The following is a 21419-nucleotide window of genomic DNA, read 5'->3' as shown; positions in this document are numbered from 1 at the left end:
TTGCTTGCATTTGTGTTCTCAGTACTGCTGGAATATAGTAAGCACTAATAAATGCTTTTTGGTAGCCTACCTGTGCCCAGGAAACTTTCTGATACTATAAGATAGACATAAATAATCTTTATGTATTAGTGAGGAAAGATTTTACATTGGGAGCTGTGTACTCCAATAAAATTTCCAAGGTTCCCAAGCATACAATTGACTACCCCCACTTCCAAAAAATCATTCCTAAAAGCCAAAGTTATTGAAGCCTCACATTTTTTTTTAAAAATGAAGCCACTAAGAAAAGATTTTAACAAAAATTTAATTTACTGAAATCACTGATGCTATATTTCTTCATGCCAATAATCTCCATTTCCTCATCTTAAAATGAGTATGGTGGATTCATTGCCATTAAATATATGTTGCTAAAATCCTATATTACATATTACTATTGTTTTCATTAAAAATAAATAAGAAGAAATTTGTTGAATGTTTTTGGAGGTTAATTGTTTTCTACATTTCTATCTCCATCTATGTCCATATTCACATAGCTATATTTATATTCATTTTTATCTCTTTGGGTTACAGACCTGGTAGTAGAAACATTGCTAGGTCAAAGGGTATAAGCCATAAGACATTCCTTTGTATTTAGAACTCTTTGGGAATACTCCCAAATTGCCCTCTAGAATGGTTAGATTAAATCACAACTCCACCAAAGAGCTCATTAGTGTCCCAGTTTTTCTGCATCCCCTCCAACATTTTATCATTTCTTTTTTTCTGTCATATTTGTGTCAGCAAAAGTTATTTATTGGAATAAAAATAAATATGAAGTGACCTCTACAAAATAAATTCCCTATTCACAGGAAAGTTTACTTGCATCGAAGTCAAATTTCATCTGGAGCGGCAGATGGGATATTATTTGATCCAGATGTATATTCCTAGCCTGTTGATCGTCATTTTGTCCTGGGTTTCATTTTGGATTAACATGGATGCAGCACCAGCCAGAGTGGCTTTGGGCATCACCACAGTTTTGACAATGACAACTCAAAGTTCTGGTTCCAGAGCTTCATTGCCAAAGGTAAGAAGTTTACCTGCTTGTCTGTGTCTAGTTTCATCAGAGTTCTTATCTATTCAAAGAATCAAGGAGGAAATAAATATGTGTTTATTTAAATAAGCAGGAGATAAATATTGTGTTTGAAAGTACTTGAAGTAGGAATATCGAGAAGTAGTAAGTTTGATCATGTCAACAATTTAGGATCATCCAATTCAGATACACATGATAAAAGGAGAAATTACTTAATCAGGAAATTATTCAAGGACTCTATTGAAGGTCCCATAATTTTTAGCTTTGTTCTTCAAGCATGTGAATGGTCCAAGGAAGCCTACAGAAAATTTGTATAGACTAGAAATGATGTAGGCATGAGATGATGGTGGCGGTGGTGGTAATGGTTAAGTTGGTGATACTGGTAGTGGTGATGGTGGTGGTTGAGATGGTGGCTATGGTGATGATGAAAATGATGAAGATGTTGATGATGATAAATGAATAAAAACTATTTAACAAAGACCCTGTTGTGGATCAAACACTATGGTAGGTAACAAAGCTACAAAGACAAAAATGATATAGCCTTTGTCCTCAAGGAGTTTATCTTCTAGTGAAGGGGAAGGAATAAATAGAGGAGTGAAGGACTATGGACCAAGAAGGGAACTTTTTTCTCCATTGTCATAAGAATAGTGAGTGGAGCCATAAGACATTCCTTTGCCATTCCCTTTCCAGAAGCAATGGTATAACTGATTTATTTACTAACAAAAGAAGAAGTGGAAGGAGAGGTAGTGGATGCGGGAAGGTAGATGGCAAAATGTCACAGGATTTCTAGCATGGATAGTTGAAAAGCATAATTTCCATGCTAGTGTGAAAAGTCTGCATTCTATCAAATAAAAAGAAACTCTACCTGAACTATTATTTACCTGCTGAGCAATAGGAATTTGGGGGGAAGGGAGAGGGTGTTTCTTGTTCCCATGGGAATTTATATTTCCAGTGATACCAACCACCCCCATCATCTCTGCCCCCAGCTTGGTTGAATCATGATAAAATTACTTCTTGTCTGAAAAAAATAAGAATTCACTCTGGGTCTGTTTATTTGTTTGTTAATTATTATTCATCAATTCTGTTTCTTTCTTACTATATCCTATGACATGATCCCCAAGGTAAACACAAGATTTAAGTTTGACAGATAGTTGAAGTATAAATCGATGTAACTTTAAATAGCATTAAGTCTTGAATTAGAGAATGTTAAACCTCTATTTATTCTCATTACTATTAAAAGAACAACAATTTGTTTTTAGATGGAGAGCTGGAATACATTTTCAGTTGTTACTCATAATTTTTGTTAATGCCACTTCAATGAAAAATATTTTCCAATAGTAAAATCACCATTATACCTGTATATTTTCAGATAATATTGTACTTTATCAGTTTTGTATATTGAACTACTACTGATTCATGAGCAAATAATCTGTTTTATAGGGTAGCCATAATTATTTCAGTTCTCATCCCTTTTTCTACTCAGTTTTAGCCCTCAATAGCAGAATTATCAAGGTTTATATTAGTCTAACTTAGAGCATCTAGATAGATAAATAGATAGGCAGATAGGCAGGTAGATATAGATAGATAGATAGAGATAGATAGATAGATAGATAGAAAGATAGAAAGATAGAAAGATAGATAGCAAGTAGATAGATAGATATACAGACTGACAGATAGACAGACAGATGGATTGACAAAGGAATGGATGGATAGGCATATATATGGACATATATGTATGTATGTGTATGTATGTATGCATGAATTTGTATATGTATGTGTGTATGCATTTCATTACTCTCCAAGCTCTATTTCGGATTCTCTGGACTTCTTCCACCAATTTCCTATGGCCTCTTGACCCTGAAAGTTTACTCTGCCCATAGTTACTTCACATTTCAAGGATACTCCATCCTGGTGTCTCTTATTTCTAATTGGTCAGTTTCTCTCAGAATCTGCATTTTAAAGAAAGTGCCTAGGTCAGTCCTGTCTTCATTCCTCTCTGGACTTTCTCCATCATACTCTTATAGAACTACATTTCTCCTCTTAGATATTGTCTTCTCCTTTTAGAATGTAAGCTCCTTGAGGATTTTACAGGGACTGCCTTTCTTTGAATTTATATTCCTAGCATTTAGCACTGTGCCTGACATAAAATAGATGTGCTTGGTAAATGCCTGATGACTTGATGCATATGTACTGCATTCCAAAGGTGCTAATACAAAGAATTGTGTGACATCCAAAAACTATATCATATGATAGTGGATAGATGACACAGTGAATAAAGCCCTGGACCTGAAGTCAAGAAATTATGAACTCAAAATTTATCCTCAGAAGTTTACTGGTTTTGTTACTTAAGGCAAAACTTAAACTCTGTCTTAGTTTCCTCACCTGCAAATGAGAGTAATAATAATACCTGACTTTCAAGATTTTTGTGAGGATATAAAATTAAACAATTATAAACCACTTAGGATAGTAACAGGCAAACAAGTGCTATATAAATGCTAGCAATTATTCTCATTATTATTATCTTACATTTCATAATTTTTGTAAAAAGTATGTACAAAAAAGAATAAAAATACAATCTTAACACTTGTTATATAACAGAAAGAGATACGTGAATTTTAGGAAGACAAGATAAGGATGTTTAAATTAAATATGCTCATGGTTTCATATTTGGTAATTGAGACATTGAGTACTAGCTTAGTAGAAAATGACTGAAAAATATGGTTTAGGTTTTAGGAATAAGAAAGACCAAAGACTTGTGGATCACACAGACTTTTTACACATATATCATAGTTATATTTTTTATAAAAAGAATCACAAAAGAAATGGCTCTTATTCCCAGAATCAGGAATTTAGAACTTGAAGGAACATCAGGAGCCATCTAATACAACCATCTAATTTTATAGATTAGGAAACTGACACTGTGACTTGTCTAAAGTCTCACAGCACCAGAAGTAGGATTTGAATTCAGGTGACACTATTTAGTGAGTAGTCTTTCCAATGTACCACAATAAAGCAAAGGATTCTTGAACTTGGCAAGTGTTAAAAAATATCACTTTCTGAATTAGATATATTCTTTTTTTTAAGGTCATTTAATTAATTAATTTAGAATATTTTCCCGTGGTTACATGATTCATGTTCTTTCCTTCCCCTCCTACCACCTACCTCCTATAGCCAATGAGCAATTCCACTGGTTTTTTTTTTACGTGTCATTGATCAAGACTTATTTCCATATTATTAATATTTGCACTAGAGTGATTGTTTAGAGTGTACATAACAGATCATATCATCATCAAACCATGTGATCAAGCAGTTGTTTTTCTTCTGTGTTTCTACTTCCACAGTTCTGTCTTGGGAGGTGAGTAGTGTTCTTTCTCATAAGTCCCTCAGAAATGTTTTGGATCATTGCATTGCTGCTAGTAGAGAAGTCCATTAAAATTACATGCCACAGTGTATCTGTCTCTGTGTACAATGTTGTCCTGGTTCTGCTCTTTTCACTCTGCATCAGTTCCTAGAAGTTTTTCCAGTTCACTTGGAATTCCTCTAGTTCATTATTCCTTTTAGCACAATAGTATTCCATCTCCAGTATATACCACAATTTGTTTAGTCATTCCCCAATTGAAGGACATCCCCTCATTTTCCAATTTTTTGCCACTACAGAGATTGCGGCTATAAACATTCTTGCACAAGACTTTTCCCTTACTATCTCTTTGGGGGTATAAACCCCGCAGTGATATGGCTGAATCAAGGGCAGGCAGTCTTTTAAAGCCCTTTGGGCATAGTTTCAAATTGCCATCCAGAATGGTTGGATCAACTCCAGAATAATAATAGTATGCATTAATGGCCCTTTTTTGCCACATCCTCTCCAACATTTATTACTTTCCTTTGCTGTCATGTTAGCCAATTTGCTTGGTGTGAGATGGTACCTCAGAATTGTTTTGATTTGCATTTCTCTAATTATAAGAGATTTAGAACACTTTTTCATGTGCTTATTAATAGTTTTGATTTTTTTACCTGAAAATTGCCTATTCATGTCCCTTACCCATTTTTAATTGGGGAATATCTTGATTTTTTTTGTACAACTGATTTAGTTCCTTATATATTTGAATAATTAGACCTTTGTCAGAGGTTTTAGTTATAAAGATTTTTTCCCAATTTGTTATTTCCCTTCCAATTCTGGTTTTGTTTGTACAAAACCTTTTTAATTTAATGTAATCAAAATTATACATTTTACATTTTGTAATATTCTCTATCTCTTGCTTGATCTTAAAATTATTCCTTTCCCATAAATCTGACAGGTATATTATTCTATTTTCACTTAATTTACTTATAGTTTCCTTCATTATATTTAAATCATTCACCCATTCTGAATTTATCTTGGTGTAGGGTGTGAGATGTTGATCTAAATCTAATCTCTCCCATACAAATTTCCAATTTTCCCAGAAATTTTTGTCAAACAGTGGATTTTTGTCCCAAATGCTGGGCTCTTTGAGTTTATCATACACTATCTTGCTGAGCTCATTTACTCCAAGTCTGTCTATTCCACTGATGCTCCCTTCTGACTCTTAACAAGTACCATATTGATTTTATGACCACTGCTTTACAGTACATTTTAAGACCTGGTACTCTTAGACCCTCATTCTTCACATTTTTTTCACTATTTCCCTTGATATTCTTGATTTTTTGTTCTTTCAAATGAACTTTGTTATAAATTTTTCTAATTCAGTAAAAGAGTTTCTTGGTAGTTTCATAGGTATGGCACTGAATAAGTAAATTAATTTGGGTAGGATGGTCATTTTTATTATGTGAGCTTGTTCTATCCATGAGCAATTAATATTTTTCCAATTGTTTAGATCTAGTTTTAATCATGTGGAAAGTGTTTTCTAGTTGTGTTCATATAGTTCCTTTGTCTTGGCAAATATCAATTCCTAAATTCTTTATATTGCCTAGGGTGATTTTAAATGGAATTTCTCTTTCCACTCTGGCTTCTGAGATGTGTTGGAAATATATAGAAATGCTGATGATTTATGTGGGTTTATTTTGTATCCTGCAACTTTGCTAAAGTTGTTGGTTATTTCTACTAGCCTTTTATTTAATTCTCTAGGATTCTTTAAATAGATCATCATATCATCTGCAAAGAATGATAGTTTAGTCTCCTCAATGCCTATTTTAATATGTTCAATTACTTTTTCATCTCTGATTGCTATTGCTAGTGTTTCTAGTACAATGTTAAATAGTAAAGGTGATGATGGGTACCCTTGTTTCACTCCTGATCTTATTGGGAAGGTTTCTAATTTATCCCCACTGAAAATGATGCTTGCTGATGGTTTTAAATATATACTATTTATTATCTTTAGGAAAGGTCCTTCTATTCCTATACTTTCTACTGTTTTCAATAGGAATAAATGTCTTTTGTCAAAGACTTTATCTGCATCTATTGAGATGATCATGTGATTTTTGTTGGTTTGCTTGTTGATATGGTCAATTAGTGGGTAGTTTTCCTAATATTGAACCATTCTTGCATTCCTGGTATAAATCCAACTTGGTCTTAGTGAATAACCCTCTTGATCACTTGTTGGAGTCTTTTTGCTAGTATTCTATTTAAGATTTTTGCATCTATGTTCATTAAGGAAATTGATCTGCAGTATTCTTTCTCTGTTTTTGGTCTGCCTGGCTTTGGAATCAGTACCATATTTGTGTCATAAAAGGAATTTGTTAGAACACCTTCTTTGCTTGTTTTGTCATAGTTTGTAGAGTATTGGGATTCTTTTAAATGTTTGATAGAATCCATTTGTAAATGCATATGGCCCTGGGGAATTTTTCTTAGGGAGTTTTTTGATGGCTCATTCAATTTCAATTTCTGATATGGGATTATTTAAGTATTCTATTTCTTCTTCTATTAATCTAGGCAGTTTATAGTTGTATAAATATTAATCTATAACACTTAGGTTGCCATATTTGTTGCCATTTGCTGGACAAAATAGTTCTTAATAATTACTTTAATTTCTTCTTCATTAGAGGTGATGTTACCTTTGTCATCTTTGATACTGTTAATTTGGTTTTCTTCTTTCCTTTTTCCATTAGAGTAACCAGTACTTTATCTATTTTATTTGTTTTTTCAAAGTACTAGCTCCTAGTCTTGTTTATTAATTAATAGTTCTTTCACCTTAAGGTTTATTAATTTCACCTTTAATTTTTAGGATTGCTAATTTAGTATTTATCTGGAGATTTTTAATTTGTTGAATTTCTAGTTTTTTAATTTGTATAACCAATTCATTGACCTCTACCCGCTCTGATTTGTTAGTATATGAACTCAGAGATATAAATTTTCCCCTAAGTACTGCTTTGGTGGCATCCCATAGATTTTCATATGATGTCTCTTCATTGTCATTCTCTTCAATGAAATTATTAATTGTTTCTATGATTTGGTCTTTAACCAACTAATTTTGGAGAACCATATTATTTAATTTCCAATTAATTTTTTATTTGCCTCTCTATGTACCCTTACTACTTAATATTTTTATTGCATTATGATCTGAAAAGGTTGCATTTATTATTTCTGCTTTTTTGCATTTGTTTACCATCTTTTTATGCCCTAGTACATGGTTAATCTTTGTGAATGTACCATGTACAACTGAAAAGATGTATTTCTTTTTGTCCATATCTATTTTTCTCCATATATGTATTAACTCTAATTTTTCTAAGATTTCATTCATATCTCTTACCTCTTTCTTATTTATTTTTGGCTTGATTTGTCTAGATCTGATAGAGGGAGGTTCAGGTCTCCAACTAATATAGTTTTACTATTTATTTCCTACTTAAGGTCCAATAGTTTCTCCTTGAAAAATTTGTATGCTATACCATTTTTGTGTATATGTTGAGTACTGATATTTCCTCATTGTCTATACTGTCTTTTATCAGGATGTAATTACCTTCCTTATCTCTTTTAATCAGATCTATTTATACTTTTTTTGTCAGATATCATGATTGCAATTCCTGCCTTCTTTTTCTCAGTTGATGCCCAATAGATTTTGCTCCAGCCTCTTACTTTACCCTATACATGTCTGCATGCCTCATGTGTGTTTCTTGTAGGCAACATATGGTAGGATTTTGGAATCTAATCCACTCTGATGTTTGCTTCCATTTTATGTGTGAGTTCACACCATTCACATTCATTTATGATTACCACTTATGTATTCTGCATCATTTTGATTTCCTCCTTTCTTCTTTCACTATTTCCCTCTTCACCAGTATTTTGCTTTTAATCAGTTCCCCTAATCCCCACCCTTATTTTACTTCCCTTCCCACCTCCTCCCTTCTTATTCCCCTCTTATTTTTCTTTAGGGTCTATTAAATTCTCTCCCCCCTCTCCTTCCCTTCCTTTTGGTACTTCCTGTCCCACTCCTCCCACCTTGTTTTTTATCTCTCAACTTCCCTCTAGGGTAAGATAGAATTCAATATCACAATGGATATAGATGCTCTTCCCTCTCAGAACTGATTCCATTGAGAGCAAGGTTTAATTATTACCTTTTATCACCTTCTTCGTCATCTTCTTCCCCTCCCCCTTACCTGTGCCTCTTTATGTAATATAATTTATCCTAATTTTCTTATTCCTTCATGTTTCTCTTGGTGCCATCTTCTATTCCCCCTCCTTTTTTATTTATCATCTTAAGCCTCTTAGTAAAGTAACTCATCCTCTACTTATGAATGAATAATTCTTCTAACTACTGATAGTGAATACAGTTTTTGAGAATTTCAAATGTCATTTTTTCATATAAGAATATAAAAAAATTGACCTTACTGAAGCCCTTATATAATCTTTTCACCCCCTTTTTACCTTTTCATGTTTCTCTTAAATTTTATATTTGGACATCAATTTTCCATTTAGTTCTGGTCTTTTCTTTACAAATACTTGGAAACCTTCAATTTTATTAAATGCCCATACTTTCCCCTGGAAGTATATAGTCAGTTTTGTTGGGTAGGTGATACTTGGTTGTAGACCCAATTCTCTTGCCTTTCTGAATACCATATCCCAAGCCTTGTGATCCTTTAGTGTGGAGGCTGATTCGTGCTCCTTAATATCTGAATTGTCTCTTTCTGGCTTCTTATAACATTTTCTCCTTAGCTTGGAAGCTCTTGAATTTGGCAATTATATTCCTGGGAGTTGCTTTTTAAAGATTGAATGTAGAGAGTGATCTATGGAATCTTTCAATGTCTATTTTTCCCTTTTGTTCAAGAATATCAGGGCAGTTTTCTTGGATAATTTTTGTAATATGATGTCAAAACTTCCTTTTTTTTCCCCCATAGGTTTCCAAGTAGACCTATGATACTCATATTGTCTGTCCTGGACCTGATTTCCAGGTCTGTCATCTTCTCAATGAGATATTCCATGTTTCCTTCTATTTTGTCATTCTTTTGACTTTGCTTTATTATTTATTTATTTATTTATTCTTGCATTCTTGTGAGATCATTCGCTTCTACTTGCCCAATTCTAGTCTTAAAAGACTGGTTTTCAGCTATGATCTTTTGATTTTCCTTTTCAATTTGGTCTATCCTACTTTTCATGGGTTCCAACAGGTCAATTCTGGTCTCCAATTTGCTCATCATTTTATGTGATTTCTTGGTTCTTTTTTCAAGTGGGAGATTCTGCTTTTTAAACTGTTGTTTTCTTTTTGAACTATTTCCCAGTTTTCTTGCCAAGTTTCTTCCATCTTTCTTACTTGGTTCTTGAACTCCAATTTGAGTTCCTTGAAAGTTTGTGACTAATTTCAATTTTTTTGAAAGTTTGGATGTGTTTGCTTATTTATTGCTCTCTGCTGTCTCCTCTATAGTTTGCTGTTTTTCTTGGTAGATGTTATCCAGGGTCAGAGACTTTTTCTTATTTTTTGGTACTTGTAGATTGTAATTCTTGAGTGTTGATGGCCACTGCTGTGTTAGTTTTTCTTCTCTTCCTAGCCAGTAGTCTGAGTAAGAAGGGTAGGCAGCTCTCTCTGTATTGAGCTACAGAGCTGTTTTTGCCCTGAGGCTATTTTTCAGTCTCCTCCATGTCTGTTGCATGCAGCCCCTCTCCACCCTATATCTGCACCCAAGCTTCATGTTCCTCATGCTTCTGTGGTTCCAAGTCTCACTGCCCTCAGGGGTAAGTCTGTGGTGTCCTCAGTCAGCCTCATGAGAACCTAGAGACTGCCCTGCACTTGCTCTGACTCTGGCACTATAGTTGGAGTGGGGGAGGGTTTATTAGATCATGCTTTGGTAGGAGTACTTTTACCTCTTAATAGCATGGAAATGCCCAAACCCAGCCTATAGTCAAGGCTGGGCCCTATGGTAGAGCCCTTTTGGTCATCTGATTTTGATTTATTCTTTTGAGGTGCTTTATATCCACTAATGGTGAGGAGAAGAAGACCCTTGTTTCAACTCTGTGGTCATCTGAGCCCAGAAGTCTTAATTAGATATCTTCTTGACAAACTACTGTCTTATTAAAGCAAAATCCAAAATTAACACAATGAAAAAGTGATTTTTTAAAAAAAGATATAACATGTAAACAGCTGTAGACTTAATTATTTAAGCAAGCTATTTAAATGAGAAAGGGATAGAGAAAATGACATTGATGCCAATAACAAAAATTTTAGACAGAAGTTTAGCCAAGGATATCCCTAAAAACTGAATGCCAATCTGACAAGTAGTCAAGGGCAAATTCATCTGAAAAATCTAACAGAGGATTGTTGAATATCATTTATTAGCAGCATCAGCACAGAAATGAGAGATCAGTCATGGAGAGGAAAATTAGTTTGATGAAAGCTTGGCAAGAGATCCAACTAAATACATCTTGGGGGAATTTAAGGATGAATCTCAAAAGAGGACAACAAATGGATGAAAAATTGAAAAGTCTGTAAAAATTTTATAGAAAACTCTTTTAATCATAAAAAAATTAAATCATAAGATTTGAACATTAGTGTCATAAGGCTATATATGTTTGTAGAGGAAGTAGAAATAGTTCTGGAACAAAAAAATAAATACGAAAAAATCAGTAGGTTAGATTAAGTGTACATAGAAGTCTCTGCTGAGGCTGATATAATCTTGAAGCCATTGAAAGAACAGTTTTCAAGTTATTTGAAGAAGGAAAAGATACTTAAATCCTATCTCTCTCTCTGTCTCTGTCTGTTTTTCTGTCTCTCTCCCCACACACACACTACACACACACATGCACATATACACACACTTTATTCCTTATTTTTACAAAAAAATCAATGAAAAACATCAATATAGACCCATATGCATACCTTTTCATTCATAGAAGAGTGTATATAAATATGTGATTGTCCTTCATGAAAATATTAGAAGGGACTAGTAAGACTCTCAAAATATCTCATAGTGGACTGTTGTGAGGAAGAGGAGTTAATAATTAAGTATTAAGGTTGAACCTAGCAGGAAGTCCTGGAGCATTCCAAGATGGAATGAAGGAGCAGGAAGTAGGTGCCTTGTGCCCTGAGAGAGACTCCATTAGGGTTTGGCACGAACTGTTGTTAGCCCTGGGAGATCTCAGAGTAAAGGACACCCTGCATCCTGATTTCCCTGGCATCCTGAGTGATGGTGATTTCCAGCAAGAGGACAAGACCTACAGAGAAGCACTAAGAAGAGAAGTTTGGGATCTGGTGGACAGCATCTCAAGCACACCCTCTCTACTTGGATACCTTGGCTTTTGGCATCCTGAGATCATCGATGGATGACAGTGAGAACCCCCAAAGCCACCTTAAGCCCTTAGCTGTGCTGGTCAAAGCCTGGTAGGAACCAGGTTTGATGCAGCCTCCCAGAGACTCCATTACTGCTCCTTTGACCCTGCCTGCTTAGATCACTAAGATAGAGTACAGAAGTCCTCCCATTGCCCCTGTGGTTTTGCCCTTTAGGTTTTAAGTATAGAAATCCCTTTCCCACCTCTATTTTAGTTAAATATAATTAAACATGCTAAAACCTTTTACCTTGCCTGTTGGTTTCTAGACTCTGGCCTAGTGGTGAGATGGGTGACAGTTGAGGCCAATTACCATTCCTGTGTTAAACCAGTAAACTCTGGTCTCACTATCCTGGTCCAGTCTCTCCTTCAACCCAGTGTGTGTACCCACAATCATTTAGATTTTGTTGTAACATCCTTGGTGCCTACATTATCTTTTTCACAGGACCACATCTTTATCATTCCTAAACTGATGTAGAGAATACAAGAACCCATCATATTTTGTTTTGTATTGATTTTGTAAAAAGTATGACTCATAGAAAAAAATTCCCACCTTAAGTGGTTTCTGACAACAAGCCATTTCCAATATACCTGTTGAAGTTAAATATAATTCCATTAGAAATACAGCAATATAGATAATCTTGTTCACAAACCTTTAAAATCAAGTAAGGTATAAAATAGAAAAGTACCTACTTATTAAAGGTGTTCAATATGTAATGAAGGAGATTTAACACAGAGTTTAAGTCAAGATTACCTTATAAATAGTAAAGTCAGCCAAGTTTGTGGATTTAACTGTGCTTATTGCCCTGGAATATTGTTGAAGTCTCCTAAATTCTCACCTCTGGATACCATACTTTAGGAAAGACATTGACTAAGTAGAGAGCATATGGAGAAAGAGGGTCATCCGGATGATGAAGTTCACCCAGACCAAGTTAAACAAGGATCAATTGAAGGAAATGAGGATATGTAGCCTGGAAAAAGACCTAGTGAGGAAAAAATAGGTATTTTTAAGTATTTTAAGGACTCCTATGTAGAAAATAATTAATTTATTCTGGGTTTCCTGGGGAGGTACAAGGTTCTTCTTCATTAGTCTTTAAGCACAGTTTTGATGACTGCTTACTAAGAATGATCTACTAGTGATGAAACTAGATGGCCATCAAAGTACTTCTTCCTCCGAGTCTGTCATTCTCTTATTATATCCAGAAGGGAAGACTTAGTTCGAAAGTGATTGACATTTCCCAAATCAACTAACTTTTATTAGGCATATTTAAGGCACTGTTCTAAAACTTGAGAAAAAAATAAAAAAAATCAGTCACTAGACCCTCCTATGAAGGAGTTCATAATCCAATAAAGAATTTAAGTCTGTTAAAAAATACCCTTTAGAACAAGGATTATGAATTTCATTATGTATTTCTCCAAAAGGTATAACTAGCACCAATGAGAGGAAATTACAAAGAAAACTCTGGCACAACAAAAAGTAAGAATTCTCTAATAATTATAGCTGTCCCAAACCAGAAGAGATGTTCTCATTTGGAACTGAAATCACTCAAGTATAACCTGAGTCACTGGATAATATCCAGAGCTCAAAGGAATCTCAGAGGTTATTTGGTCTAATTCCCTCATTTTATAAATGAGAAACCTGAGACCCAGGAAGTGAAATTATTTACCTAAGGACTCACAGGTAGTAAGAATTTAAGGCAGAGGTGAGATCTGAACTCAGGTCCTCAAACTTGTTAGGATGATATAAACTAGGAAATAACAGAGGAAACTCCTATATTAGATGAGGGTTGGGAAAACTCAGTTAAAATTTCCTTAATTCAATGCTTTTTTGATCTTTCAGTGTTCTGTTCAATAATTTCCATATATCCACTGAGACAAATTTTTCATTTAATTGAATATTAGGCATATATGTTCATTTCCCACATGAATAAGAATAATTCTTGTACTAGGAAAAGGTTACACAATGTTGTGAGAACCTGAAGTTATTTCTAAAAGGATTTCAAGCATATTTTGCTTGGTGATACTCCTACTTTTTATAAAAATTTAGTTCTGCCTATGTTTATTTTGAAGCTATAGGTTTATCCTCCAATTAATAAATAAAATCTTTGAAGGTTAAAGCAATTCTTATGTTCACTTAATAATTATTCCAAACATGTTTAGTATTCTATTTATCATAAACCAATTAATTTATTGGGTATCTTCCAGCTACACATCCCTCCCTTCCTTCATTCCCCTATGGTTATCCCTATGATATATATGTGTGTGTGTGTGTGTGTGTGTGTGTGTGTGTGTGTGTGTGTGTGTGTGTGTGTNTATATGTGTGTGTGTGTGTGTGTGTGTGTGTGTGTGTGTGTGTGTGTGTGTGTGTGTCAAATCAAATCAAGTCATTTTTCATTAGTACATTCCTAACTGGATACATAAAATTGACTTTCTAACAAAAGCACTCTTTCATTATCCTTATAAAGAGCTATTGTTGTTGACAGTGTTTAGAAATTTAGAAACTGCTCTGAATGTGAACCCTCTAGAAACAGACTAGAGATGCTTGTCGTTCTGATACTGAAAAAGAAAATTGAGATGAATTGGTCGTAAAGTTGTGAGAAATCATGCTGGCTTTGAATCTGACAGATTTGATTAAATAATTGCTTTATTTTTCTTTAGTTCTTTCTCATTACTGTTCAGATTTCTGATTTATAGTCATTGTTCCTAGTTGTTTACTTGCTTTTTGACATGATGAGAAATTTTAGGAGTATTTAAATACTCATTCATCCATCCCTTGCACAGCAAAACCAGTATGGTGGTAAGTTCAATCTCATTGGTGTTTCTATCTTCTATGATACTGCTTTTGCACATGCTCCCTCTACTTCCACCCCTAAGTTCTCAATTTTGGAATCACCCTTCTCCTTCACTTCTTTTGGGGGGGTTGAATTTTTTTTTCAATTGCACATAGGAACAATTTTTGACAACTATTTTCTGGAATTCCCCATGCTGTGACTGAAGACCCATATCACATATTTAATAAGAAACTCCTGAAGGAAATAGAGTGAAGGATGCGGTGCTTTAATATCCCCTTCACTTTTTATAATCATTAGTTTTCTTCAAGGTTCAGTGCAAGTGCTCCTTTCAATAAGAACTTTCCTGAATCTCACCAGCTGTTAGTGCCATCTCTGCTCAAAGTTAACTTATAGCTGTTTTGATTATATTTTATATATATCTATATAACATGGCATAGGTATTACTGGCCCTGACAATGTACTCCAGGACTTGTTTCATTTTTATCTTTGTATCCACAGGAGTTCCTGAAACTCAAGAGGTTCTTGTCAATTGGTTTATTGATTAACTTTTACCCACATGATGTACAGTTAAAACATATTGTGGTATACAGGAATGAGCAATGTGTAAGATATCACTAAAGGGGAAAGAGCTACACAAAAAACCAGGCCAGGGTATACAATAACATTTGCCATTCATACATTGTCCTTACTTAGGCAGTATCTGGACATTCTGAAGTTTGCATGATATTAATAGTATTACATAATAACAATTATGGAAGGAAAATTGTAATGATGAGAATTATGAATATGGAAAAAGATGAGTCTTTTTGTTAGAGTTTTGAATCAATATAGGAGCAGGGAAAGAGAGAAGCAAAGACAGACAGCCAAAACATAGAGATGCCAAAACATGGACAGAGAGGAATAAACAGAGAAGGAGGGACAGACAGAGTAACAAAATTTTGGGTACGTTGGAACTAAAGAAACAGTGTGTGAAAAAGACTATGATCAACGTTTTTAGTGAGTGCACAGAAATTCCCATTAATGCAAGTAGTAAAGAAGTAAAAGGATGAGGATCATGGTAGCAGTAGCAGTGTTTGGCATCCTCATCCCTCCTTGCAATGTGACATCAGTATGGTGGGGTGGAGAGGAGTTTCATGATTAGAAATTCATAGTCTCCCTTCAGGAAGAACTGCAAGGAGTATTGATACAATCAAGATGAACAGCAAAAAAGGTTAAGAAAGGGAAAAAAGGAGCAAAGTGACAAATCAATGTAGACAAAGTTACATAATGATGGAAAAGAGAAATGTATCTGTAGAAATGGAAATATGGGTATGTAGATAGAGAAAGGAGGGAGAGACAATGCGTGTGTGAGTGAGAGAGCGAGAGAGCGAGAGAGCGAGAGAGCGAGAGAGAGAGAGAGAGAGAGAGAGAGAGAGAGAGAGAGAGAGAGAGAGAGCAGCAGCAGGGAGGGAGGGAGAGGAGAGGAGAGGAGACGAACTTAGAACACAGAGAGACAAAATGGGAAATGTTAGAAAGGAGAAAACAATCATACTCTGAGCTAGAAAGATAGATTTCATAGGGTTAATTGGTGACATATAGGGAAAGAGTGTTGGGATTGGTCAAGAGGTTAGAGTTTGAATTTTGCCTCCAATATTTATTGCGTGACTGAATAAGTCACTTTGGGTCTCTGAAACTTAGTTTCTTTACCTTCATCTATAAAAGGCGAATGTGATTTTTTCATTCTCTATTTCAGTGATTTGTTATGAAAAAAGGTTTTTTATAATGTTAAAATGTGCATCTTTAAACCATATAAGTTTTTATTATTAACATTAGCATCACCACTAATTGATGACTAGGGTGGAGAGGGGCAGGAGGTTGGTCCCTTAAGTCCTACAATTTTCAGGAACCAGCAGAGGGCAGCAAAGACTTGACTCATCTGGGGTGGCAGCTACCTGGGCAAAGAGCTGATGAAATGAGGAAATTCAATTGGAGAATCCTACTCAATATGGGGAAACAGTGAACTTACTTAGTTGAGGTAGAGAAATACCAACAAGTGAGAACCTAATTGGGTTACCAGTAGAACAATCATTAGCCCATCTTGTCTCACAAATGATTTCTTTAGTCTTAGCATGCCAAACTTGCTGTCACTCTCTCCTCCTCTGTCTCTCTATCTCTGTCTCTGTCTGTCTTTCCATGTCTTCCCCATCTCTGTTTCTTCTTCTCTCTTTAAGTCAAATTGATTGAACAATTCCAACTTCCTGCCCAACTTAAGACAATTTGTAAATGAAAATAAAGGAAGCTTCACTCTCTCTCTCTCTCTATATATATATATATATATATACATATATATGCATAATATTTACTCTAAATAATATTTACTGTATATACTATCTTTTTATCTAGGTGTTTCTCTTTGTGATTATTGTCATGAATTCACTTCCAGTGATGTTTGACTCTTCATGACCCCATTTGGGGTTTTCTTGGCAAAGATACTGATGTGGTTTGCCATTTCCTTCTCTAGCTCATTTTACAGATGAGGAAACTGAGGCAAACAAGATTGAGTGCCTTGCCCAGGGTCATATTTCTAGTAATCGTCTAAGGCTAGATTTGAACTCAGAAAGATGAGTCTTCCTGACTCCAGACCCAGTGTTCTATCCATTGCACCACCTAGCTGTCCTTGTTTCTCTTTGGTCCTGCACTATTCTCCCATAGCACGTTTGCCTAAATTAATATGTAAAGACACACAGCACAGAAGTTGGAGGGCAGAATACTATGAACAAGAGTTTTGAAATAGATTTGTTGGAAATGGAAGATGCTTCCTTTTTTGCCATCAAGAGATAAAGATGATTGCTAACTGGATCAAGTATACCAAAGGCTAAAACTGGGATGGTTTACTCAGGTCAGAAAAATGTTTCCAATACAGGTCAGATGGTTTTCTGTTACACTGTTTAATATGGATCATGGGGATTTCCTTGATACAAAATGGAAAAGAAAGTATAGATGTTGCAGGCCTACATGGCTCATCCAGATGGTCTGCATATGCAGGAGATTTCATAAATTTTCCCTTCTGACATTTACGGAGTTACAGCAAATTGAACCACTAGTTATTGTAGTGAATGCACGATAAAAATATGCAGGAAGATGATGTGTGTGAATCCCCTTGGGACAGAGCTTGAGCACCACTGGTTCGTTTGCTCAAGATTGCATTTGGCAGGGTTTGCAGCAAAGCAGACAGCAGGAAAAGACACACAAGCTGTTGCCCTGATTGGTTCCTATTTTGGCTGGCAAGATCTTCTTAGAACAGCATTTTTGGAATCGGGCTTATTCTGAATTTCTTATCCTCTTTTTTTTCCTGCCAATGTTAGATATGGGTTGTAGTTTTCAAATTTTCTTTTTAAAAAGAGCTAAAATAGGATCATACAATAAGTATTCATTGTGCCAAATTTTACAGTGCAACATATAAAATATATATATATATATATATATATATATATATATCTCAGAAATATATGAGTTAGGTGGTGGAGTTGATATAGAATTTATTGTAGGGTTCCTTGTGGATCCCAAACCATATTAAAATATGGTTCCTTTCTGATTTTAATGTGTTGATGTAGTAATAAAAAAGAATTATATAATAAGCATGTGTGGTTGTTAAAGGTTTTTTTTTTTTAATTTTTTAAAAAAAGGTTTTTAAGCCCTTGTGGGCCACAAGGATCCTTATCTTTGGTTTAGTGGCCCCCTTTTCGATTTGAATTTAAAACCACTGCACTAAACAATTCTCTAACTCTATAAATTTCAGAGAAGGGAGAGGGAGTTTTCTTACCTGGGAATTTTTGTACGCCCAGGGAAGTGACAGAGCCAGCTCTAATCTGCAAAGAAAACCAATTCTGAATTTTCAATGTGAGTATCTATATCTCAGAAACCTTTAGTAACTATATATCAGGGAGAATTTTATTGTACTGCTAATTGTCTATCCTTAAGAAAGTGTTAATAATGCAGATTTAATTCTTTTTTTTTTGCAGTTCTAATCTTATTTTTTATTTAGAATATTTTCCATGGTTACATGATTTATGATTTTCCCCTTGCTTCACTCCCCCCTACCCGGAGCTGACAAGCAATTCCAGTGGGTTATACATGTATAATTGTTCAATACCTATTTCCATGTTATTCATATTTGCAATAGAGTGATCTTTTAACTTCAAAACCCCAATCATATCCCCATTGAACCACTTGATTAATCATATGTTTTTTCTTCTGCGTTTCTGCTCCCACAGTTCTTTCTCTGGATGTGGATAGTATTCTTTCTCATAAGTTCCTCTGGATTGTTCTGATTCATTACATTTCTGCTAGTAGAAAAGTCTATTACATTCAATTATGCCACAATATATCATTTTCTGTGCACAACGTTCTCCTGGTTCTCCTTTTTCTCTGTGTTAATTCCTGGAGGTCTTTCCAGTTCACACAGAAATCCTTCAATTCATCATTTCTTTCAGCACAATAGTATTCCACCACCATCAGATACCACAATTTGTTCAGCCATTCCCCAATCGAAGGGCATCCCCTCATTTTCAAATTTTTTGTCACCACATGAATATTTTTTACAAGTATTTTTCCTTATTATTTTTTGGGAGTACAAACCCAGCAGTGATATGGTTGGATCGAAGAATAGGCATTCTTTTAAAGCCTTTTGCACGTAATTCCAAATTGCCCTCCAGAATGATTGGATTAATTCATAACTCCACCAGCAATGTATTAGTGTCCCAATTTTCCCACATCACCTCCAACAGTTATCATTTTCCTTTGCTGCCATATTGGCCAATCTGCTAAGGTGGTACCTCAGAGTTGTTTTTATTTGCATTTCTGTAATCAGGAAGGATTTAAAGCACTTTTTCATGTGTTTATCAATAGTTTTGATTTCATCCTGTGAAAATGCCTATTCATGTCCCTTGACCTTTTTTTTGATTGGAGAATGGTTTGATTTTTTTATAAATTTGAATTAGTTCTTTATATATTTTGGGAAATTAAACCTTTGTCAGTGAGTTTTGTTATAAAAATGTTTTCCCAGTTTTTTGCTTTCCTTCTAATTTTGGTTGTATTGGTTTTGTTTCCACAAAATCTTTTTAATTGGATATAATCAAAGTCATTGATTTTATGTTTTGTAATGTTCTCTATCTCTTGTTTGGTCTTAAATTCCTTCTTTCCCCACAGATCTGACAAGTTTACTATTCTATGTTCACCTAATTTATTTATGATTCGTTCTTTATATTTAAGCCATTTACCCATTTGAATTTATCATGGTATAGGCCAGTGATGGGCAAACTACAACCTGGGGGCCAGATGCAGTGCCCTGAAATGTTCTATCTGGCCACGTGACATTATTCCTAATCTGATGAATACAATGAGTAGGATACAATACAATGAGACTTCGAAAGAGCTGCCTTAGAAACAGACTGACAGATGAGCATTGCCTTTTCTTTGGCCCCCTCTTTAAAAAGTTTGCCCATTACTGGTATAGGATGTAAGATATTGATCTAAACCTAATTTTTCCCATAGTTTTCCACTTTTCCCAGCAGTTTTTGTCAAACATTGAGTTTTTGTTCCCAAAAGCTGGAATCTTTGGGTCTATTGAACAGTAGCTTGCTGAGGTCATTTACCCCTATTCTATTCCATTGATCCACCCTTCTGTCTCTTAACTGTATTTTTTTAATTGATTAGGAAAATTTTTCCATGATTACATGATTCACGTTCTTTCCCTCCCATCCTCCCATCCCCCTCCCATAGCCAACACACAGTTCCACTGAGTTTTACATGAGATCAAGACCTACCTCCATATTATTGATATTTGCACTAGAGTGCCATATTGTTTTGATGACCACTGCTTCATAGTCCAGTTTAAGATCTGGTACTGTTAGGCCCCCATCCTTCACATTTTTTTCATTATTTCCCTTGATATTCTTGATTTTTTGTTCTTCCAGATGAACTTTGTTATAATTTTTAAAATTCTATAAAAAAGTTTTTTGGTAGTTTGATAGGTATGGCACTGAATAAGTAGATTAATTTGGGCAGGATTCTCATTTTTATTATGTTAGCTTGTCCTACCCAGGAGCAATAAATTTTTTCCAATTATTTAGATCTAATTTTAATTGTGTGAAAAGTGTTTTATGGTTGTATTCATATATTCCTGTATTTGTCTTGGTAGATATAAGTCCAATTGTTAAACATTTACCAGCATATCCATGTATGGATCCATAAATATTGCTTGAGTTCATTTAGAATACAGTAGAGACTGAAGTCCTAGCCAGACTAAAGGTCTGGTGATAATAGGGGAATAATATAATGATAATACCTAGCAATTGCATAATTCTTTAAGTTCTGCAAAGTGTTTTACATCCATTATCTCATTTAATCCTCACAATATCCTGCCTAAGCCAATCAAAGAGACACAATGGACAGAGCACTAGGCTTGGAATCAGAAAGATAGTGTTCAAATCCAGCCTCTGAAACCTCCTAGCTGTGTGGCCTTGGGCAAATCACTTAACCTCTGTTTGCCACTGGAGAAGGAAATGGCAAAGATCTGAGTATCTGCCAAGAAAACAGGGGACAAATATCCACAGGGTCACAAAGAATTGGACATGACTGAAATGAATGAACAGCAATAAAAGCCAATGAAATCACAGATCCAATCCTTATTCCTATCAAATTCTCTCAAAAGAACATAGCAAAGAAAGGTTTCAAAGAATCAGAGATTTATAACTGGAAAGGATCTCAGAGATCATTTAGCCTAAACTTTGCATTTTCTAGCATAGCCCAGGGAAGTGAAGCAAACAGTCTAAAGTCTCACCAAGTGTATTGGACTGGGAAT

At 34.8% G+C, this 21419-nt stretch overlaps 1 protein-coding gene across 1 annotated transcript in view; it reads left to right on the top strand.

Annotated features, from left to right (window-relative positions):
* GLRA2 (glycine receptor alpha 2) overlaps positions 1-21419 on the top strand; it is a 232275-nt gene that overhangs the window by 46334 nt on the left and 164522 nt on the right. Inside the window, exon 6 of the mRNA XM_044669267.1 lies at positions 843-1057. Within this exon, the coding sequence (XP_044525202.1) occupies positions 843-1057 (215 nt within the window). The remainder of the gene's footprint in view (positions 1-842; positions 1058-21419) is intronic.

Source organism: Gracilinanus agilis, chromosome 3, assembly GCF_016433145.1.
Source record: "Gracilinanus agilis isolate LMUSP501 chromosome 3, AgileGrace, whole genome shotgun sequence".
NCBI lineage: Eukaryota > Metazoa > Chordata > Mammalia > Didelphimorphia > Didelphidae > Gracilinanus > Gracilinanus agilis.
The sequence above is the reverse complement of the archived record's forward strand: the minus strand, read 5'-3'. Positions and strand labels throughout refer to the sequence as shown.